This window comes from Microtus pennsylvanicus, chromosome 5 (assembly GCF_037038515.1).
Source record: "Microtus pennsylvanicus isolate mMicPen1 chromosome 5, mMicPen1.hap1, whole genome shotgun sequence".
In the NCBI taxonomy this organism is placed as follows: Eukaryota; Metazoa; Chordata; class Mammalia; order Rodentia; family Cricetidae; genus Microtus; species Microtus pennsylvanicus.
The window spans coordinates 33505665-33530298 of record NC_134583.1 but is presented as its reverse complement, the minus strand read 5'-3'; the positions used below and the strand labels follow the sequence as shown (position 1 = coordinate 33530298).

General features: G+C 40.3%; 1 protein-coding gene across 3 annotated transcripts in view; it reads right to left on the bottom strand.

Annotated features, from left to right (window-relative positions):
* The window catches only part of Pkia (cAMP-dependent protein kinase inhibitor alpha), a 99088-nt gene extending 74690 nt beyond the window's left edge, over nt 1-24398 (bottom strand). The window contains exon 1 of one of the 3 annotated variants that reach the window (XM_075971465.1): nt 24146-24398. In XM_075971465.1, coding sequence (XP_075827580.1) covers nt 24146-24366 — 221 coding nt within the window. In that variant the 5' untranslated portion in view covers nt 24367-24398. The remainder of the gene's footprint in view (nt 1-24145) is intronic. The other 2 variants (XM_075971466.1, XM_075971469.1) reach the window with 2 other exon arrangements.
* Between the last annotated feature and the right edge of the window lie 236 nt (nt 24399-24634).

The window sequence follows — 24634 nt, the reverse complement described above, 5'->3', positions numbered from 1 at the left end:
TTTCTCCTAATGGATTGTGATTCTGGTTGTGTAAGCCAAATAAACCTTTTCCTTTCTATTGTGGCCTTTATGGCGTTTCATCACAGCAATCTAAACTTTAAGGCAGGTTATGATATCAAGACACACCTTAAAAACAATAAAGAAAAAGCTTACTAAAATATATGCTTTTTTTCTTACAAAAAGTATGTACAACAAGAACTAAATTGAGAGCTAAAGGTGGAACTATATCTGATAATAATTTTAAGAAAGGTAGAATTATTGCTGCAAAAATTACTGTAATTATTCATATTACAATATGAGTCTACAAAGGGTTTTACTTGTGATAATTCAAAATTCATGTGTTGTCTCCATCTGTTAATAGAGACATAATGATAATAAAGGCAGAAGTATTTATTCTATTGAAATCTCTGTAAGCCCTTCAACTGAACTTCACCCTAGGATAGAGCATAAATAAGCAAGCAGGTTTTTGGTATCCCTCCTTCTTCATTCCAGTTTGGTAAATGTTGATAGAACAAAGGGAAGAGGTGGAAACGTTGGTGTTCATGATCGGGCTTGACAATGTGGACTCTCACAACAGATCATCTGGTATTAATCCTTGAATTTCTGTGCAGTCATGGGTAATGTGCTCAATTACTCCATGCCTCGCTGGCCCTTCTGTGAAGAGGAATAATAACGTGTGCCACTAGGGTTGCTGTGAGCGGAAATTCACTTGGCTTTAAACCAGCCTCAGCAGAGTTCACACTGTTACTTCTCACTTTGCTTGTCTAGCGCATTATACATGGAAACAAGGCCCTCAACAGGAGCAGCTGATTGGCTAAATGCAATTATTGCAATTATCCCTTTAGTTTCTTCTTTAAAGATTTATTTTAGGTGTGTGTGTGTGTGTGTGTGTGTGTGTGTGTGTGTGTGTGTGCAGGTGCCCACATAGGCTAAAAGAGTGTTGGATCTTTCATGGAGTAATAGGCATTTGAAAGCAGCTCCAAAGGGCTGCTGAGACCAGGACTCAGATCTTCCTTAAAAGTAGCACATATTCTTAATGGCTGAGCCATTTCTCCTGCTCCAATCTTCAGGCGTATTGCTTTTCACAACTGAAAGAACTAAATTGCTAATCTCTGAAATTTTAGCAACCAATGTGCACACTGAAAATGTAAGTCTTTGAAAAGGGTTCTCACTATCAAACATTAAAGACAATAAGAAATAACAGAGACGAAGCCACATACAATAACGCTTCAGAAAATTCACACAGAAAAGAAACTTCAAGTACTAAGAACACATTTGGTGTTTCAATAACAGCAAGTGACTAATTCTTAAATGAAAACCTCTTGACTAAAGTTAAAGATACAAATTTATTCCTCTTCTTGCTTTCTTGCAGGAGCTGAAAGAATGCCCTACAGAGGTCAGACTATTTGAAAAAGCAGGCTATAGTGGTGACAATTCAGAAGCACTAAATAATACAAATCTCATAAATGAGTTATTTAACTGTTGCATATTTGAACAATGCTTGAAATGAATTAAATTTGTATAATGCAGTTATAGGAGAGAATTTTCTGTGCACTTTGGATATCTTTTTAAATGGGAGATTATAAAGTTATATGTTGCAGTTGGGTTCAATTTACAAAAATAATGATATAATATGGAAAATTAATCTTAAATTGGACCTAGTGAATATGTATATACTTAAATCAAGTAATAAGCTCTCAGTAATGGTCGAATTATACAAGTACAAACTAGATTGGAATTTGTTTAAGTCAAGTTCACCGCTAGCACTGCCTGTGTTTGCTTACGCACACTGCAAACTTTAAGTAGTATGTGTGGTATATTCAGAAGTAATTGATAATAAAAGGTACACAAATTAGGATATGGTTGGGGGTGGTGCAGAAGAGCGAACCACACTTGCAAATCACCTGCCAGAGGTCTTCCTGGTGGGATTTACAGTGAGGACTGCCTAGGAGTTGGTACTCAGTAGCAGATGGAAGCCCAGTTCTCACTTCTGTGATCAGATCTTACTACAGCAGAGAGAAAGGTACTGAATGGGCCATGCCTCAAAATGAGCTTGAATTTGGCTCTGCTCTTTATTGTGGATGGATTCTCCTAAACTGGCTTATTACCTCCATGAACTTCAAGTTCTCTGTCTGAAGCATGAGCGCGCTTCTTGTTCTTTCTGTTTCAGAGTTGGTATGGTCCCAGAAAGCATGGACACTGAAGTGTTCTGAGGATTATGTAATGCTTCTAAAACATGACTGATTGTATTTATTCAGGGATGAAGAATATATTATCTTCCCCTGCTATATTCATAGTTTCAACATGGTGATTCAAGAAACGTATGAAAACATTTACCTTTTTAGGATCTTTGCCTCGCTTTTAACAATATTCAGCCATTAATGCATCTGCAGGAGTAAATCCCCCAAGTGCTGGAAGCAGTGTATAGATGTTAAGTGTACTTAGTACAGCAGATGAGAGCGCACTGACTCTCTGTTTCTTAACAGAGACTTAAGCACTGACAACTGATTTTTCCATTTTCAATCTTTTTGGACCTTTTTCTTCAATTATATGGCATTCAAAACATTTTGTGAATAAAGACTGTTAGTTGCATAGCATTGTAATATTTTTGCTTGGCACTTTATCAAAATGAAATTTTGGTTATTCATATGTATGCTATTTTCTATACCAAGCATCTTATAATTAAAGAAGTATCTATGAGCTATTATTTTAATAAATAAAATAATTTAGTGCAAATAACCCAAAGAAATACATTGGAAATCCAAACGTCTTAAAGAATATCACATTCCTGCACATATAATATTACCAGATGTTTCAAGGATGACGCCAATATTTGTATTTAAATAAAGACCCTATACAGATTTTGAAATATATTTTAATATGATGTTAAAGTGACTGACTCATTGGAAAGCTTATATAAAACTCAAGATTTTTTCCTTTTAATGAATTTATATATTAGATTTAAAAGCAACAGAACTAGAGATTTTAAAATTCTAAATGGACTTTATAGAATGGTTACTTAACATATATTCTGCTAACAATTAGTGAGAGTCATAATCTAAGACAGAATATGCACTGAAATTATTAAGGTCACAATTATATACTATGATAATTTGAAAACATTTAGTATCAAAAACATTTTATCAACAATAGTTACCTATCAGTTTATAAAAGCATTGTATAAGCTATATTCCCCAACCTTACATAATTTTACTATTATCTATATATCACTATTATGATCATCATTATTATTTATTTTTGAGACAGGATTTTTGTAAATTTGTCTGCCCTGGAATTCTCTTTGTATACCAGGCTGGTCTGGAACTCAGAGATCCACCTGCCTCTGATTCCCAAGTACTGTGATTAAAGGTGTGTGCTACCACTGCCTGCCCAAGGGAACATAAACTCAAATGAGAGATTTTTTTTTCATTTTAAAAATTTTTATTCCAGTTCATTCTCTCTTTAAAATTTTTTAAAAACAATCTTATTTTACATACTCCCAGTTTCTCTTCCTCTTTTCTTCCAGCTTCCCCCAAATTCTCCCCACCCCACCCCCATCCACTCCTCAGAGAGAGTGACGCCTCCTATCTTGAGTCAAGAAAGTCTGTCAAGTCACTTGAGGCAGGACGAAGGCCCTCATCCCTGTATCTAGGATGAGCAAGAATTGATTCCAAAGAGCTAGTACATCCACTAGGGATAAATAAATTAATACTGGTTCCACTGCTAGTGACCCACAAACTGCCCATGCCACGCAATTGTCACCAACATTCAGAGGACCTAGTTAGGTCTTATATAGGTTCCCCTGCTATCATCCCAGGGTCAGTGAGCTTCCATTAGCTCAGGTCAGCTGTTTCGGTGGGTTTCCCCATCATGGTCTTGGCCGCTTTGCTCATAATGTTGCTCCTCCCTCTCTATGACTGCGCTCCAGGAGTTCAGACCAGTGCTTAGCTGTGGATCGCTACATCTGCTTCCATCAGTTACTGGACAAACATTCTAAGAATTTTTTAATGATATGAAATTTAAAATAGCAATTCTGAGAAATCATAACAGTAACATCAGTAACCTTCAAAGTTGTTTGACCCTGAAGATGAAGCACTTTGACTTTTTGTTATTAATTTTATAGCTGTACTAAAATTCATAAACTATCGTTGCTATTAATAAAGAGTTTATAAGGACAAGAAGTACAAACCACACATACAGAGTCATGATGTAATAAACCTGCCATGAATAGACAACATCCAAAGCTAACCCGGGAATCACCATAACCCACTGCCACCTGTATACATATACTGAGAATATATACACTAGCCGACAGTGGTTGAAAACAAACCTATTTTATGGTAAACTGCTTAATTACAGTGTGATTATGAGGAACTGTATTTAAAGATAGAAAAAGCATGATTCTAGGGATTTTTGCTGTTAATGTAAACTTCAGTTGCTTTTTAAGTCCTGTAGTGTTGAAAAATCTAAGTTGAACAATCCTAAATTGGGCAATATATATAAAAAATACTTCACAGATTAATAAAGTGTAAACATTGAATAATATCAAAAATATTTGTGCTCTAAAAGTAATTTCTGTTTATACAATTTAGTACTTGATTAAATACACTATAACCATGCCATTTCATTATAGTGCACGCTGAAAAGTGTGTCATAGCGTAGTTCTGTCACTGTGGGACAACCACCAAGGGTATTGTATGAGGATGTCTTCATCAGTAGCTGACATAGTCCTACATGACTAGGAGTGAATTCAGTCAGCTACTGGGCAAAAGATTATGATACATGACTACTTACTTTATAGATTATCAAGTATACATACAGCTATTAGTTCATACATCGTTAATACTAAGAGAAATGTATTATGGAGAAGAGTTTTCAGACAGAGTTTTTTGTCCCTTTCTATTTGTTAGGTCTGGCCCTCAAGCATTTTCTTGTTAGTATCATCTTACTTCGAGGTAATGCAGAAGAACATCAGTGTAACTTTGTAACTCATGGTATTTGTTAAATTAAGTCTTTACACGGAAATGTTATGATTAAGCTGGACATAAATACATATATACATATATGTGTGTGTGTATATATATATATATATATATATATATATATTTGAAACCAGCAATTAGCTACTTTTAAAAATCTGGCTAATATTATCATTGAGTTATGACTGTGAAGACAGATGAATAAATGCCAGTCCAGATTTGGTTTTCTGACTTTAAAAAAAAAATCACAGCTCATTTGGTCCATGTCCTAGTTTGAGCTCAGCAATTTCCATTCTTAGATTCTAGTTTTAGGATGAGGGCACTCTGTCTAGACCAGAAAAGAGTGAACATCGCAGGACACAGCTGACCTCTCCCCTTTCTCTCCAAATTCTCTAGCATATAAAGTAAGGGATCCATAACAAATTCACCCGATGACATGTAGCTGTTGTGACCATGTCTGCTCAAATGTTAGGACTCGAGGGACACTGTGACACATGGCCTGAAACACAGACATAGGAGAAAAACTCCTTTGCATTGGAAAACATATTACGCAAAGGAGAAAATAAATAATGGCTAAAGAACATAGGGATGAAAAGCCAGTCAAATTTAGTATGCTGTTCAAGCTAAAAGACCACGGTGTTCATGCTTCTATTCTCCCATATTTGAGTAGTAGTAATAAGCCAGTAATACACATTCATTAAACATTTAAATAAATATCTATAATTAAAATTTGACATAGTATATGTGCAGATATTAAGATGAAAGTAAGTTTTCTTTGTAAAAATTTGTTCTGAAAAAATGTATTATTCAAATTTTAAGTGAAATTTCACTTCGTAGTGATCAAATATTTGAAATAGAAAGGTCTTGAATACATACATATCCATAATCTATAAATAATTATTCACTTATAACTAGCTAAGGAAAAAGAGTTTAGAGCACACATAAAACACTTCTATTCACCTGTAATAAATGGACAAATGCAGAAATACGTATCATTCATAGAGGTATTTTCCTTGTTCTCAATACAATATTTTAGAATGAGAGTAGGCCCCACATCAAGCCTTTGATGAACACCTAATTAATCTACTGTGCCCATGTGTTGGCTTTGGATTGAACAGATTATTCAGTAATGACTTACGCTTTTTACCTGAGGTAATGATGATACTCTATGCCCAGATAAATATGAGGAGATCACCCAAAACAGTGAACTTGTGCAAAAGTAGCTAGAGCTGCCAATCACCACAGACATCTCAATGATTTTTAACAGAATATATGTATGTGGGTCTGTTTGTGGGTATGTGTATGTGAGTAGAGGGGCCAGAGGGGAGCACTGAATACCCCGAAGTTGGAGTTACAGGTAGTTGTAAGTCTCTGGATGTGAGTGCTGGGAAACAAATGTGGATCCTCTGGAAGAGCAACATGCACACTTAACGGCTGAGCCTTCTCTCCAGCTATGATATATTAATTTTGAACTATGATTTGCATGCTGTATAATACATAGGGCCTTTGCTGTATTTGTAGTAGTTTCATTGAGCACAAATAAATGATCCATGTAATTAAGAGAAAACTCATCCAATGACAGCAAAATTGAAATCTGCTTTTTAATAATTCCCTTAATTGTCATTATAGCAGAGAATGTGTGTTTCAGGCATTGCAGTTCTAAATAACAGTTTAAAGTAGTTGTTAATTAAATGTAATTAGTTGTACCTAGTAACAAAGCATTCTGTGAATATTAAATTTTGTGAGCTTCAAACATAAAAATATGTAACAAGCCAAAACCAGCACCATATCGTTACAGATTAATTTTCCTGTTTGATAAGTTAACTATTTTGATTAGCTATATATAATTTCACCCATTTTTACACATTAAAAGGGAATGTTCAAAATGTGTTGTAGTAAATTCTCAAAAAATTAAATAAAAATTTGTTATAAAAAGTTATGTCCTTTCCCCAGATGGTGAGCAGCAGGCACCTAGGCTCTTCTTCGAGGAGGAGGTGGGCATTAGGAGTGTTTATGGATTAAAGCTGGCCTTCCCTCAGGGAGTCAATACTGTCACTGGGGAAAGAAACAGCAACTGTGTTTCTCCAGGGAAGAGGCAGCTCAGTTTCTTCGTGGCACTTGGCTCCTGAAACAAACACCCTCACATAACATCCACACTGCCATTTCTGACAGACAGTGAGAAGTGCGAGCAGACACGCCACATAATTCAGGGAGGAAAGAGGATGCCAGCCACTTGCGTCAGATTATTCAATCAGCTGCTTGAATGGCAAAAAATAGAAGCTAAGTCTAATTCCCACAGGATTTCAGGATCAGAGCCCATTGCTTTGAAATAGCATCCAGGGAGGCTCAGGCATGTTCAATGCTCGGCTTGGCTGACGTCGGGGGCTGCTGGGCAAAGACCTGGTAATGAGGTCTCATTATGAACTTTTCACAAGAAAAAAAAATACTAAAAATGGGAAGGCTACTCACTCTTACTACTGCAGCTATCAGAATACAGTGAGTTGTGTTTTGCATTGTTTCTGCCTTGGAAACAAGACTTAGCAGCAGTTGCATCCAGGCAACCGTAGTCCTCTTGCCCCAGTCTCCTGAGTGTGTGGATTACAGGCATATACTACCTTACCTGGCTTATTATGATATTTTCTTTAATTATCATGACTACCCTGTTGTCCCTGTTTTTAATTTTAGGAAAAGAAGTTCAGAGCTAAAAGCAACTTACCATAACTCACCTTGGTCGCAAATGAATTACAAATCAGTTTTATTTGATACACTGAGAACCTAAGTGGTAGCCCAAGCTACTCAAACAAATAAACTAACAAAAAGAAACAGAAAGGGAACTAGAGAGCCGAGTGGACCGTGTACATGTTTTAACTAATCTCAGATACAATCAAAGAGATGCATTACGATGCTGTGTAAAATTACTGTCAGTGTTCTGGAAGAAAAGAATAATAAAACAAAGAAATTCACACTACTCTTATACTCAAACATTCTGAAAATCAACTCAGTTTTTTTTTCTTTTTTTCATGATATCATATTGCCTTCTCATCTCGTTTCCCGTGCTGCCCACTAGGAGGGAGAATTTAAACACTGCAAACATTTTGTGTGACAGGTTATTGCCTTTGATGTCTAAGATAACCAAGACATCAAGTCCCATCTCTCTGTTCAATGAGCTTGTCTTCTGTCAGATCATTTTGAATAAGGATTCATTGGGGGTGAATGGTGACTTCACAATGCTGCATGGTGGTATTTGAGTTACTGGCTCAAACCATCATGTAAATGAAATTGAATTCAAATGACTAGGTTTTTGTTTCTCAGAGAGAGGGGGGAAGGAAGGAAGGGGGGGACAGAAAGGGAGGGTATTGACTGTCAGATCCCCTAAGACCAAAGAAGAAGATACAGACAATTGTGAGCCATGTGTGAGTGCTGGGAATTTAACCCAGATTCTCTGGAAAAGCAGCCAGTGCTCTTCTTAATGGCCTAGCCATCTTTCTAGCCTTAGTTTTTAACTCTATTGAGAGCCAAGACATTTGGTGTCAAGGATCTGTCAAAATTCACTTTTGAGGAGACTAGCATAGTCTCTTCAGAATAAATCTTCTCAAAAATCAGCAAGTGTACTTTATAATTAGAAATATAATCAGAAAAAATAACAACATCTTGAATTTTGTAGGCAAATGAATGGAGCTAAAAAACATCATTTTGAGTGAGGTAACCTAGACACAGAAAGACAATTATCACATGTACTCATAAAGTGGTTTTTAAACATAAAGCAAAGAAAACCAGCCCACAAATCACAATTCCAGAAAACCTAGACAACAATGAGGACCCTAAGAGAGACATACATAGATGTAATCTACATAGGAAGTAGAAAAAGACAAGATCTCATGAGAAAATTGGGAGCATAAGGACCTTGGGGGAGGAAGGAGGCAGGGAGGGGAGCAGAGAAAAACGCAGAGCTCAATAAAAATCAATTTAAAAAAGAAATATAAATGTGTATTTTTTTCTGAAAAAGTTGGTATTTTACTGACATACTACGAGTTAGTAGTTAAAATCTGCTAGTCTTTAAATCTAAGCTCAGGCTTGAGGACTAGGGAAGATTATTACCAGTGTTTCTTTCTGACACCCACCAACTCTTAGGGGCACTTCAGTGATGTCTAGCAGGATGAGTTTGCAATTGCAAAGAAGTTTTGAGATCTGGCTGTTCCCTTCCTGTATTACAGTTATCAAGAGAAGCTGAGCACAAAAGGACAGGGATGAAAATATAAGAAGAGGCAATAAAATATTTGCTGACTTTTCTGTTTATTCAGTTGAATTCAAGGTTATACAGAAAAAGGAATTCAGGAGATTGTGTGCACTGTACTATGATCACAATGAAAAGCTTAATGCTTGTACCTTTATTCTCATAGCTACTGCCATGTATTGTTTAAGAAGTGCCTATGCTGTTCATATAGGAAAAGGTCAGAATGGGTATTCTAAGTTTGCTTTTCTGAGAAATAAGGACAGTGGCAAGTAAGAGGAGAACTGTTCAGCAATAACAAAAACATCCATAAAAAAATACCATCACTACCTGTCTAGGGCCTACTTTGTGGAATGATTTTGTTCATTAAACACAAATTCTTACAACCAATTAGTTTTAAATGCCCCTTAAATATACATCACAACATCTATTCTTTCAACTTTATATTAGAGTATTTCCCCTCCCCTGCACAAGACAGCTAAGATACACTTTGGACAGTGAGTAGGCACATCCCTGTTCCAGCTAAGATACACTTGGACAGTGAGTAGGCACATCCCCAGTTCCAGCTAAGATACACTTGGACAGTGAGTAGGCACATCCCCAGTTCCAGCTAAGATACACTTGGACAGTGAGTAGGCATATCCCCAGTTCCAGCTAAGATACACTTGGACAGTGAGTAGGCATATCCCCAGTTCCAGCTATGCTTACCATGTTCAAACACTGGCAGATTTCTTTAAAATTGTGTTTCAAGAAGAGAAATTGGGGAAGAACTTTAATCACATTGGCATAGGGGATAATTCCCTGAACAGAACACCATTAATGCAGGCACTAAGATCAACTATTAATAAAGAGGACCACATAAAATTGAAAGCCTTCTGTATGGCAAAGGACACTATCAACTAGACAAAATGACAATATAGAGTGGGAAAAGATCTTTACCAACTTCACACCTGATAAAGGGCTAATATCCAAAATAAGTAAAACAACAACAAGAACAAAAACTCAACAAACTTGCCCAGGAGAACCAGCGTTGGGGTGAGTTTCTGGCCCGCGGCGCCAGCCAGGGACAGGGATCTCGGGGGTCCCTTGGCCTCCTGTCTTTCTTGGGCTCTCTGCAGGACCTATATTCCCTGGGTACTGCCTCTTTCTTCCTGGCCCACCCAGCTTCCGTCCAGAGCCCTCCCCACTTGCCCCCCCCCCCCCCCCCCCCCCCCGCCCTCTTTTGGCGCGTGGCATTGGGAGCTGGGTCCCAGTCCTCGGGGCGGCCGGGCGGGCTGCACTTCCTTTGTTTTTGTGGCCTGCCTGCACCAAGGAGGGTAGGCGCTTTGTATGCGAGCTGCCCAACCAGCACGGAGGCCTGATCTCTCGGCCCCAGGAGAACCAGCGTTGGGGTGAGTTTTTGGCCCGCGGCGCCAGCCAGGGACAGGGATCTCGGGGGTCCCTTGGCCTCCTGTCTTTCTTGGGCTCTCTGCAGGACCTCTATTCCCTGGGTACTGCCTCTTTCTTCCTGGCCCACCCAGCTTCTGTCCAGAGCCCTCCCCACTTGCCCCCCCCTGCCCTCTTTTGGCGCGTGGCATTGGGAGCTGGGTCCCAGTCCTCGGGGCGGCCGGGCGGGCTGCACTTCCTTTGTTTCTGTGGCCTGCCTGCACCAAGAAGGGTAGGCGCTTTGTTTGCCAGCTGCCCAACCAGCACGGAGGCCTGATCTCTCGGCCCCAGGAGAACCAGCAGTGGGGAGAATCAGCATTGGGACGAGCCAGGGTTGGGCACGGAGACCTGATCCCTTGGTGCCAGGAGAGCCAACATTGGGGAGGCCGCGTTGGGTAGGCAAGGAGACCTGATCTGGTAAAAGAAGATCCATAAGGGAGTATTTGGAAGAAGAGATGGGCAGACGCCAAGGCAAGAATTCGCCCAACAAACTGAAAAGCAACATGAAGCCACCAGAAACCAGCGACCTCACAACGGAAGGACATGAACACCTTAATCAAGAAGGAGAAAAGATTGACTTCATGAAAGTTATTGACGCCCTTAAACAGCATGTAAAAAACGCCCTTATAGAAATGGATGAGAAATGTAACAGAAAGTTTGAAGAATTGAATAAATCAGTGAATGATACCCTAGAAAACCAAGGAAAAACAATCAAACAGATAATGGAAACAGTTCAAGACTTGAAAACTGAAATAGAGGCAAAGAAGAAAACACATACAGAGGGCCGGCTGGACATGGAAAATCTAGGTAAACGAATAGAGACTACAGAAACAAGCATAACCAGCAGAATACAAGAGATAGAAGAAAGACTCTCAGATTCTGAAGATACCATAGAGAAAATAAACACTATGATCAAAGAAAACAGCAAGTCCAACAAACTCTCATCACAAAACATTCAAAAAATATGGGACACAATAAAAAGACCAAACCTAAGAATAATAGGAGTAGAAGAAGGAGAAGAAGTGCAGCTCAATGGTCCAGAAAATATATTTAATAAAATTATAGAAGAAAACTTTCCCAACCTAAAGAAAGATATACCTATGAAGGTGCAAGAAGCATACAGAACACCAAATAGGCTGGATCAAAAAAAAACATCCCCTCGCCATATAATTATCAAAACACAAAGCATTCAGAATAAGGAAAAAATATTAAGAGCGGCAAAGGAAAAAGGCCAAATTACTTACAAAGGTAAACCTATCAGACTTACACCTGACTTTTCCATGGAAACCATGAAAGCCAGAAGGTCCTGGATAGATGTACTGCAGAAACTGAGAGACCATGGATGCAAGCCCAGATTACTATACCCAGCCAAGCTTTCGTTCACTATAAATGGAGAAAATAAAATTTTCCAGGATAAAAACAAATTCAAACAATATGCAGCCACAAATCCAGCCTTACAGAAAGTAATAGAAGGAAAATCACTAACCAAGGATTCCAACAATGACCACAATAACTCAGGCATCTAGAGACCCTTCATCAACACAAACCAAAGAAGGGATACACACAAACTCTACGACTAAAAAAAAATGACCGGAGTTAACAACCACTGGTCATTAATATCACTTAATGTCAATGATCTCAACTCACCTATAAAAAGGCACAGGCTAAGAGATTGGATAAGAAAACAGGATCCAACATTCTGCTGTTTACAAGAAACACACCTCAACCACAAAGACAGGCACCTACTCAGAGTAAAGGGTTGGGAAAAGTCCTATCGAGCAAATGGACCTAAGAAACAAGCAGGTGTGGCCATACTAATCTCTAACAAAGTTGACTTCAAACTTAAATCAATCAGAAGAGATGGAGAGGGGCATTTTATATTCATAACAGGAACAGTTCATCAGGATGAGTCTCAATCCTGAACATCTATGCCCCTAATATAAAAGCACCCACGTACATAAAAGAAACATTGCTAAAATTCAAGGCAGCCATCAAACCGCACACACTAATAGTAGGAGACTTCAACACTCCTCTCTCACCAATGGACAGGTCAAACAGACAGAAACCTAGCAGAGAAATAAGACAATTAATGGAGGTAATGAAACAAATGGACTTAACAGACATCTATAGAACATTCCACCCAAATAGGAAAGAATACACCTTCTTCTCTGCAGCTCATGGAACCTTCTCAAAAATCGACCACATAGTCGGTAACAAAGCAAACATCCACAGTTACAAAAAAGTATTACTAACCACCTGTGTCTTATCAGATCACCATGGATTAAAGTTAGAATTCAACAACAAGGCTACCCCCGGAAAGCCCACAAAGTCATGGAAACTGAACAGCCAACTACTGAACCATACCTGGATTAAGGAAGAAATAAAGAAAGAAATTAAAGTCTTCCTGGAATTCAATGAAAATAAAGAAACAACATACTCAAATTTATGGGACACTATGAAATCAGTCCTAAGAGGAAAGTTCATAGCACTTAGTGCCCACTTAAAGAAAACAGAGAAAGCTCACATTGGAGACTTAACAGCCCACCTGAAAGCTCTAGAAAAAAAAGAAGCAGACTCACCTAGGAGGAGTAGGAGACTGGAAATAATCAAACTGAGGGCTGAAATCAATAAAATAGAAACACAGAGAACAATCCAAAGAATCAATGAAACAAAAAGCTGGTTCCTGGAGAAAATCAATAAGATTGACAAACCCCTATCCAAACTAATCAAACGGCAGAGAGAGAATTTGCAAATTAATAAGATCAGAAATGAAAAGGGGGACATAACCACAGACATAGAGGAAATTCAGAGAATCATTAGATCTTACTACAAAAGCCTATATGCCACAAAACTGGAAAATGTAAAGGAAATGGATACTTTCTCAGATAAATATCATTTACCAAAGTTAAATCAGGACCAGGTGAACAATCTAAATAGACCTGTTAGTTGCGAAGAATTAGAAGAGGTTATCAAAAACCTCCCTACCAAAAAAAGCCCAGGACCAGATGGTTTCAACGCGGAATTCTACCAGAACTTCCAAGAAGACCTAATACCTATATTCCTTAATGTATTTCACAATATAGAAACAGAAGGGTCATTACCAAATTCCTTTTATGAAGCTACAGTTACTCTGATACCAAAACCACACAAAGACTCAACCAGGAAAGAGAATTACAGGCCGATCTCACTCATGAATATCGATGCAAAAATCCTCAACAAAATACTGGCAAACCGAATCCAAGAACACATCCGAAAAATTATCCACTATGATCAAGTAGGCTTCATTCCTGAGATGCAGGGCTGGTTCAACATACGAAAATCTATCAATGTAATCCAGCATATAAATAAACTGAAAGAAAAAAACCATATGATCATTTCATTAGATGCTGAAAAAGCATTCGACAAAATTCAACATCCATTTATGTTAAAAGTCTTGGAGAGATTAGGGATACAAGGGTCATACCTAAATATAATAAAAGCTATATACAGCAAGCCGACAGCTAACATCAAATTAAACGGAGAGAAACTCAAAGCCATCCCGCTTAACTCAGGAACACGACAAGGCTGTCCACTTTCGCCATACCTCTTCAATATAGTGCTGGAAGTTCTAGCAATAGCAATAAGACAACATAATGGGATCAAGGGGATTCGAATTGGAAAGGAAGAAGTTAAACTTTCGTTATTTGCAGATGATATGATAGTGTACATAAGCGACCCCCAAAACTCCACCAAAGAACTTTTACAGCTGATAAACAGCTTTAGTAATGTGGCAGGATACAAGATCAACTCCAAAAAATCAGTCGCCCTCTTATACACAAAGGATATGGAAGCAGAGAGGGAAATCAGAGAAGCTTCTCCATTCACGATAGCCACAAACAGCATAAAATATCTTGGGGTAAACCTAACCAAGGAAGTGAAAGATGTATTTGACAAGAACTTTAAGGCATTGAAGAAAGAAATTGATGAGGATACCAAAAAATGGATGGACATCCCTTGCTCTTGGATTGGGAGGATCAACATAGTAAAAATGGCAATTCTACCTAAGGCAATTTATAGATTCAATGCAATCCCCATCAAGATCCCATCAAAATTCTTTACAGATCTGGAGAGGACAATAATCAACTTTATATGGAAAAACAAAAAACCCAGGATAGCCAAAACAATCCTATACAATAAAGGATCTTCTGGAGGCATTACCATCCCTGACTTCAAACTCTATTACAGAGCTACAGTAATGAAAACAGGGTGGTACTGGCATAAAAACAGAGAAGTCGACCAATGGAATCGTATAGAAGACCCGGATTTTACCCCACAAACCTATGAACACCTCATTTTCGATAAAGGAGCTAAAAGTATACAATGGAAGAAAGAAAGCATCTTCAACAAATGGTGCTGGCACAACTGGATGTCAACCTGTAGAAGAATGAAAATAGACCCATATCTATCACCGTGCACAAAACTCAAGTCCAAATGGATTAAAGACCTCATTATCAGCCCGAAAACACTGAACCTGATAGAAGAGAAAGTGGGAAATACCCTACAACAGATGGGCACAGGTGATCGCTTCTTAGGTATAACCCCAGAAGCACAGGCATTAAGGGCAACATTGAATAAATGGGACCTACTAAAACTGAGAAGCTTCTGTAAAGCAAAGGACACTGTCACTAAGACACAAAGGCAACCTACTGACTGGGAGAAGATCTTCACCAACCCCGCAACAGACAAAGGTCTGATCTCCAAAATATATAGAGAACTCAAGAAACTAGACTTTAAAATGCTAATTAACCCAATTAAAAAATGGGGCACTGAACTGAACAGAGAATTCTCAACAGAAGAACTTCAAATGGCCAAAAGATACTTAAGGTCGTGCTCAATTTCCTTAGCAATCAGGGAAATGCAAATCAAAACAACTTTGAGATACCATCTTACACCTGTCAGAATGGCTAAAGTCAAAAACAACAAGGATAGCCTTTGCTGGAGAGGCTGTGGAGGAAGGGGTACCCTCATCCATTGCTGGTGGGAATGCAATCTTGTGCAACCACTGTGGAAGTCAGTGTTTCGGTTTCTCAGGAAATTCGGGATCAACCTACCCCTGGACCCAGCAATACCACTCTTGGGAATTTACCCAAGAGATGCTCTATCACATGTCAAAAGCATTTGTTCAACTATGTTCATAGCAGTATTATTTGTAATAGCCAGAACCTGGAAACAACCTAGATGCCCTTCAATGGAAGAATGGATGAAGAAAGTATGGAATATATACACACTAGAGTACTACGCTGCGGTAAAAAACAATGACTTCTCGAATTTTGCATGCAAATGGATGGAAATAGAAAACACTATCCTGAGTGAGGTATCCCAGACCCAAAATAAGAACATGGGATGTACTCACTCATAATTGGTTTCTAGCCATAAATAGGGGTCACAGAATCTACAATTGGCGAACCTAAAGAAGCTAAGTAAGAAGGTGAACACAAGGAAAAACATATCGTTATCCTCTTGGATAAGGGAAGTAGACAAAATTGCCGGGGAGAAAAGTGGGATCTTGGGGGTGGGGTGGGAAGGGGGTAAGGGGAGATGGGGAGAGAAAAGGTAGAAGGGAAGGAGGGGGGACTTGGGGAAATAGGAGGATCGGGATAAAGGAAAGTTGGATAGGGTAGGGGAGCACGGAACCACAATCCTTAGTTAAGGGACCCACTTTAGTGTGGGCAGGAGAATTGACCCTAGAGGGGCTCCCAGGAGCCCAAGCTGAGGTCCCCAGTTAGTTCCTTGGGCAGCTGAGGATAGGGAACCTGAAATGACCCCATCCTAGCGCAATACTGACGAATATCTTGCATATCATCTTAGAACTTTCATCTGGCGAGGGATGGAGATAGAGACAGAGACCCACACTGGAGCACTGGACTGAGCTCCCAAGGTCCCAATGAGGAGCAGAAGGAGGGAGAACATGAGCAAAGAAGTCGGGACCACGAGGGGTGCACCCACCCACTGAGACAGTGGAGCTGATCTACTGGGAGCTCACCAAGGCCAGCTGGACTATTACCAAAAAAAGCATGGGATAAAACTGAACTCTCTGATCATGATGAACAATGAGGGCTGATGAGACGCCAAGGACAATGGCATGCAGTTTTGATCCTACGCAATCTGCTGGCTTGGTGGGAGCCTAGCCAGTCTGGATGTTCACCTTCCTAGATATGGACGGAGGGGGGAGGACCTAGGACTTACCACAGGGCAGGGAACCCTGACTGCTCTTTGGACTGGAGAGAGAGGGGGAGAGGAGTGGGGGGAAGTGGAGAGGGGTGGGAGGAGGGGGAGAAGAGTGGGAGGAGAGGGAGAAGAGTGGGAGGAAGGGGAGGGAAAGGGGAGGCTGGGAGGAGGTGGAAATTTGTTTTTTTTTCTTTATTCTTCTTTTATCAATAAAAAAATGTTAAAAAAAACTCAACAAACTTGACATCATAAAATTAAATAATGCAAACCAAAAAAAATGTGGTACAAATATAAACCGATAACTTTCCATAGAAGAATCTCAAATGGCTGAGAAACACTTAATGCAATGTTCAACATCCTTGGCCATCAGGGAAATGCAAATCAAAACAACGTTGCGATTCCATTTTATGCCTGTCAGAATGGCCAAGATCAAAAACGCAAGTCACAGTTCATGCTAAAGAGGATGTGGACCCAGGGGACCACTCCTCTACTGCTGGTGGGAACGCAAATTGTACAGCCACTTTGGAAATTAATACAGAGATTCCTGAGAATTTGGAATCAATCCACCTCAAGACTCAGCTATAGCACTCCTGGACAGAAACCCAAAGGATGCTCCATCGCAGTCTGATGACAATTGCTCAACTATCCTCATAGCAGCTTTACCTGTAACAGCCAGAAGCTAAAAGCAACCTCGCTGTCACTCAGTTGAAGAATGGGTGAGAAAATGTGGTGCATTGTCACAATGGAACATCACTCAGCTGTTTAAAAACAAAACAAAAATGAAAATAAGCAAAACATACACATGCCAAAACAAACAAACAAAAAACAACAGCCAGTCTTTGGTGGCTCAGGCCTTTAATGCCAGCACTCAGGAGGCAGAGGCAGGCGGATCTCTGAGTTTAAGGCCAGCCTGGACTGTAGAGCGACACAGAAAAACCCTGGCTGTCTTGGAACTCACTTTGTAGAACAAGCTCAGAGCGAGTTCCAGGACAGCCAGGGTTAGACCAAAAAACCCCGTCTCAAAAAACAACCAAAAAAAAAAAAAAACCAAAAGTAATATCATGAAATTTTCAGGCAAATGGATGGAAGTAGAAAAAAATATTGAGTGAGGTAACCCAGACCCAGAAAGACAAAGATTGTGGGTACTCACTTAGTAGTGTAAAGCAAAGGATAACCGTGGGACAGCTCACAAACCCAGAGAGGCTAAGTAACCAGGAGGACTTAAGCAGGGTGAGGGGTTTGGGGGGGGGGTTGCAAGGATCCCTGGAAAGAGGAAATAGAAGAGTGTATGGGGATGAGTGGGGTTGGTAATAGGAGGAATCCAGTTTGGACAGGGAGGGAAAAATTACTAGAACCCCTGGAATTGGGCTGCATTTCGGGGGCAAGGTGGAAACCTAGCACAATGGAAACTCCACAGAATCTAGGAGAGTAACCCTAGCAAATGGGGGATACAGAGCTTGAACAGGCCATCTCTGTAACCAGGCTAGGCTTCTTCAAGGGGAGGAATTGGGACAACAACCAACCACATAACATCTCACCTACAGTTTGTGTTGTTATTGGAGGGTTCTGGAACTGGAGCCTAGCAGAATCAGCATGAACAAGATCAGAGAGACTTCATCCAGCAACTGATGGGAGCAGGTGCAGAGAGCCACAGCCACACATCAGGCAGAGCTTGGGAATCCCCAGGAACAGCAGGAGGAAGCATCTGAGGAACCAGAGGGGTTAGGGACACTCCAAGAACATAGCCCACAGAATCAATTGACTGGGACTCATGAGGGCTACAGAGGTCAGAGAGCCTGTAGGGGTCTGACCCAGGTCCTCTATGTATCTGTTATGGCTGAATAGTTTGGTGGTCCTGTGGTATTCCTAACAGTGGGAGCCATTTCTGCCTTGTTTGCCTGCTTGTGGAACGCTTTTTCTCCTGTTAGTTTGCTGTATCCAGGCTTGATGTGATGGTATACACCAGGTCTTATTGTAGCTTGGTATGCCTTATTAGATCTGCTCTTTTCTGAGGGGAGGTGGATTTGGGGGGGAGGGAAGGGGAGAGAGACGGGGAAGGGGCAAGAAGAGGAACTGTGGCCAAGATGTAATATATGGAGGAAGAATAAAACAAACAAACAAACAGAAAGATAGATTAAAAGGCTACACCAGTACGACAAGGTAGAAGATTTACCATAAAGCTGGTCCATAAATTTAAACCTAAAAACAGAACATGTTTTAGATTAGGCTAGATACAAGTATTCATTTCTGGAACTTAAGACAAAGAAAAATTGCTTCAGATCATTTTACATTAATTCATCGTTCTTACAAGACTTGACATCTGTGATGCACTGGCACCATTCTGAAATGACAAAATATGTGAGCCTTGAAATCTTCCAATATTTATGCAGAGTGTTTTCCTTCACAAACTACAAATGACAAAATGTGAGACTGTCTCCTTACTCAGATCATGCGAGATGGATTCCCTTTTATTACTGGGTTCATTTACAAGATTGCTGGAACTGGTTCAGCAGTAAACATAAATACTATCTGCTGAACAAGATCACAATTTTTTTAATTAGCTTACATATTCAAATGTAAATGTTTAGGCAGTATCCCACCAAATGTAAAAGGCATTAACTTTTATGTTATATGTAAACAGTATGTATAACTTCATGTTATATACATATAAACTGCTTATCTATAATAATTTAAGCATGACTTGAAATCACCACAAAATTTTGAACTTAATACATAATTATCCACTGATTTTGGCTGGATAAATTAGGACATACACATAGAAAACCGGTAAATATCACTTGCTTTCTAAAAAGCAGTATAAAATATAAAGTACTGAAAGTGTTCTGCTACCAAAAATTACAAAATCTAGTATAAGCCTAGAATAAAATAGCTTTAAATTGAAATAAAATCCTGGCACATAGTGGAATGGATAAAATCTGAAGGCATTGTGTTAAGTGGAAAAAGCCAAATAAAATCAGACAACGGATATAATATTTCCACTTTTTGTGACACAAAATAGGAAATTCTATGGTCACAAATAGAGAGTGGCCTGCGGCCTGAGGGGCACAGAGAACGATGGAGAGTCTGTTAGGGTAATGAAAAAGTCCCGAAAATGGATGGTGCTTGTAGACCATTGCAAATATAGGTAACTAAATGAGTTAAAATGGTAAATTGATGTGTTACATGACTTCAAATTTTATATAGTTAAATTACTACATTAATTTTAAGATACATACAATCTATACACTCTTGTGGTCTATTTTCCTAATGTGTGTACACTCGTCACGCTTTAAAAATTATAAAACATACTATAAAATGTTAATTTATTTCACAAATCACCAGCAGCTATGTCAGATAGCTCCAGCCTCCTTACATTCCAGCTTAGACTTTTAATGCATTTTTATTTATTCAAGGCGCTGTGTATCTCCTTAGCCTGTCTGGCAGATGAACATAATTTATCATTGTTCCTTCATTTGACTATGACAAATAAATTACCTCATATAGCAGTATTAAGAATAAATTACAAGTGAAGGCGATATCCATTTTTCCGATGATGAATGGGTGTGTCTAAAAGTGGACTACTGCAGTCAACTTCTGGCCATGCTTGTCTAGATGCTTGTCGCACAGTCCTTTTGTCCCGACTAATTCGTGACTATGTCCCTGGACACACACCTGGGCACTGTGAAAAAAGCCACAGGTAATATGCTAATTGACTCCCAGACTTTGTTTTAGATGTCTGTGTTTGATAAGGACACAGTGCAAGTTCACACAAAAGGGTGCAAGACATAAAATCTATAGAAATTTAAACATGAGGAAGAAAGTTTATCTCATCAGAGGAAGCTTCATGGAAGAGTCAGAGGCAGTGGTGAACACATTTCAAGACATGGCAGGACGGCTAACCAGGCCTGCAAGAGGAGACAAGCATAGGTATGAATTTATGTTTGGCTGTGTGTAGGGGCAGCCCCAGCCAATCACCTTGCTTGTAGGGCGGGGTCACCTGAGGATATTTTTTACTAATAAATATTGATGGTGTGCTGTCCCCCGCCCCTTCTGCTTTCCTGTTCTCCGCTGGAACCTCTGGTTCTGTAAGTCTCTTTCCCAATTAAAGCTGTATATATTATTACAATTTCTGTCTGCCTTCATTTAACTGCTACAGCTGTTGTGTGGGATACTTTGAGATGGTTACTGAACTGGATGACGAGCTATCACTCTGCATAGTGTATATCAGTTATTATAAATACTGAAAAGAGTATTGTGGAACTCTATCCATTAAAGCACCACTGGTAATATTCAAAGTAGCTTCTGTGTTTGAGCCAGGGTCTCATATCTAGCCCAGACCTCCAATATAATACCATTTTCCCTACTGATTCTCACTGGAGGAACTGGATAAACAAAATCGACATTTCTTCCTTCATCTTTCCACTTTTCAATATTTCAACTTAAGGCTATTTTGGATGTAGTTAAGAGCAGCAAGACAAGACTGCAGCTCTTCTTTTGTCATGAGAAGTCAACTCCGACCTCTTTGTTTGCCCCTGTGTAGGCTCTGCTATCACTGCTTGCTAGACAGTGTTCAAGAGGTTGGAGAGCAATTGATTGACTTCAATTCTATCTTGTCAAACATACAGAAACACTCCAGTAACACTGATTCTGTGAAGGAGTCTATTCTCCACCTCATTTCTGAACATCAGCAAATTAACGCCTTTTTTCTTCTGAGAAACTTGCAAAGTAAAGAGAATACAGTGATAAATTAATCCTAGTCACAGCACCATTTATGTGTGTGTGTGTGTGTGTGTGTGCCATGCATGTGTGTGAGTACATGTGAGTGTGCTGTGCGTGTTGAGTGTGTGCGTATGTGAATGGGTGTGTGCATTTCTGTGTGTGTGCATGTACGAGTGTGTAAGTTTGTGTATGTGTGTGTTTCTACTGAGAGTTCTAAATTTATAACTATTTCTCAAAATTGTTTAAACGTAACAAGGTCCAAATCTGGAGTTCCGCATGTGTCCTGTCCTCCTCATTCATACCAGAATGAAAATTATATCTTTAAGTTACTTTCTTCCCTACAAGGTGCCCTTAACTCCAGTCCTTAGTGAATCAGTTTCCTGTGCAAACATTGGCAGGCATCCTACCAGTTCACCATGCACCCGCCCCTTGATACTGAACCAATTTCTTGCCAGACAATTCCTTTTCCTCAGAAACCAAATAACGGAGCCTTAGAATTTTAATCACCATTGGAATGTTCTTGGGCATCTCTCTCTTAACCAAAACATATAGCTCTCAACAGTATAGAGATTGTTTTTGTTCCTGTAGAGTCAAATGATCATTATATAATTGAACTTCAATTTAGAATATATCGAGCTAAGTTTTAAAGAGAGAATTATTTATATTTATCAGTTATTTTTCAGAAAAAAAATGATTGAGTCATTAAGTATTTTTAAATCAGTAAAGGTCATGGAAGTGAGGACTCCCACCCCCATCTTAGTCTTTGTTTCTTTTACTAGAAGATGCTATTGAGTCAAAATTCTAGCATCTCAAGTGTTTAATACCTGAAATACAAACCATATTCAAAACACAACAACCTCAGTAAACAAACAGAAATGGCCCTTAGTTCCTGAAAATCCCCAAGACGGTGTGTGGAGTGGGCCATTTTGTGGTGGGCATCCCTCCCTCTGACCTCAGAGACTGAAGGTGCAGACAAAGGAACGGACTCAATCTTCAAAGAGAGGATTTCTCAAAAGCGAATTTGTAATTAGAAAAGTGGTACCAATGCACCCTAGAATTAGCCTGGCTTCAGAGAATCGGCAACACTGGAAAGGGGAAACAAGCAAAGGTGCCATTGTAGGTTAAATTATGTCTTCTTTTTCATTGCTTTACCTATTATACTGAATAAAATGGCAAGGCTGTTGAGTCAAACTGTCTTTCCAATTTCAAGTGTCGGATGGCAGATCATTTAAATGAAACAGAATATCAGCTCACAGACTCCCCACAATCTGCCTTTCTGCAACTGCTATCTGATGGTGAAGTACACATTTGCAGGATCCACACCAGCCATCTTAACTGCTCCCATCTTATTCAGAGGTATGTCACTAGGTGACAACAAGAATAAGAATTGAGCTGGGGCAGGGGTGGGGAGAGGGTGCCTATGTGAGGAGACAAACCTGGGATGAACAAATAATCCAAGCCTAGGATTGGGCAGACCCCTGTCTGTCTGTCTGCCAATGGGAATGCCCCAGTTGGAGGTTACTGAGGAATCCTGGGGCAAGAACACTACTTGTTGTTTGGAATGGTTGCCCTAAACTCAGCTAATTTTCTTACACCCCAGTGAACTAGAAATTTTAAAGAGAACTGGAAAGACTGCTGTTCCCAGCTTTCCTTTGCCTATGCCTGCACAGAGAGAACTGTCTGCACAGCCCAACAGTCTATTTTCCCATTCAAGCCTTTGTGACTAGCTAAACAGAGTGACTGCAAGAAAGGTATGAAAGGCAGTTAGAGAAAACCACGTTGGTCCTGAGTTGAAAGCAGGGCATTTTATTCTATGTCTGGGGAATGGAGAAAGTACACCGGTGACGGTGTGTTAATGATATTTCCAATAAGGAACCCTGTGAGAGCAATGCCCTTTTTGGGTCCTTGATGAAGTCAGTCACGGAACTGAAGGAGGATAAGAGACGATGAGTTGACCTGTGAGTAGATAGAGCATCTCTGAAGATCAATGAACTGACTGACAGAGAAGATGGAAATGAAAGAAGCTGCTAAGTGCAGCTCACACCAAGCAGAACTCAGGAGGGCAGCGAAGTTTTCCTTCCACCCAGAGGGACTCCCAGAGCAAAGCATCTAAGCAAGCAGGTGGTATGACATTGAGATGAGTGAAGGAACACCCTGATACCAGGGATGACAGAGAACCAAAGAGGACAACAGAAAGGCGAGATTATTGATGACCTCCCCAACTGCTTCCAAGGAAATGGTGCCCCAAGCCAGGGAGCAATGGCATGAAGGTTGAAGACACAAAGGTGAAACAGGAGCTCAGACTGTTTTACGTTTCGGAATACTCCTCAGTGTCTACCAACAGGCTACGGAAATGGTTGATCACCTTTAAGAGCTGGAGGCTGAAAGCCCCTTTGTTTGTTCTGGAACACCTCTCTCCTCCCGTGCTTGTCCAATGCAAGGCTGACCAAGCTTTCACTCACTTACTCCTTTTCCCAATGCAGAATGCAGCAGGGCTATCCCTTCTTTCCCGGCTCCTACAAAGCCAGTCATCAATCTGGCGGAAAGCCCGGCTCAGGGCGGCTAGCGCGGGCCCGCGGTTTACCTTCGGGATGAAGAGGCGCGTCTCGCTGCCCTAGGCTGCAGTCCGGCCGACCGTCCGCGTGTGCTGGGATCTACGGGCTCCTGCGGCCCCCGCCCCACCTGCAGCTGCTGCTGCCGCTGGCTACTCCTGGCGGGCCGAATGAAGTCATCCCCCGCCGGAGCAGCGCACTCCGTGCGAGCCGCGGGGGGAGACGCTCCGCTCTGGGTCGCAGGCCACAGCATCTGCCGGCTTCAACCGACACACGGTGCCCCCCCGTGAGAAGGCTGATCGTCTGTGGACGATTTTACACTCAGGCGGCCTTGCCGGATTGAGCAACAAAAGAGAAGAGACAGTTAGACTTGGTCTGCAGGGAGTCCTTGCTCTCTGCGCTCCCCTGTCACCGAGGCTGTTTGGACAGCTCCATCTGACTGTGTGGGTTTCCCACCCTCTCCATCTTCCTTATCAGTACTGTTCATTTCGCTGAATTTGAGGGCTGATTGTCTACTGAGA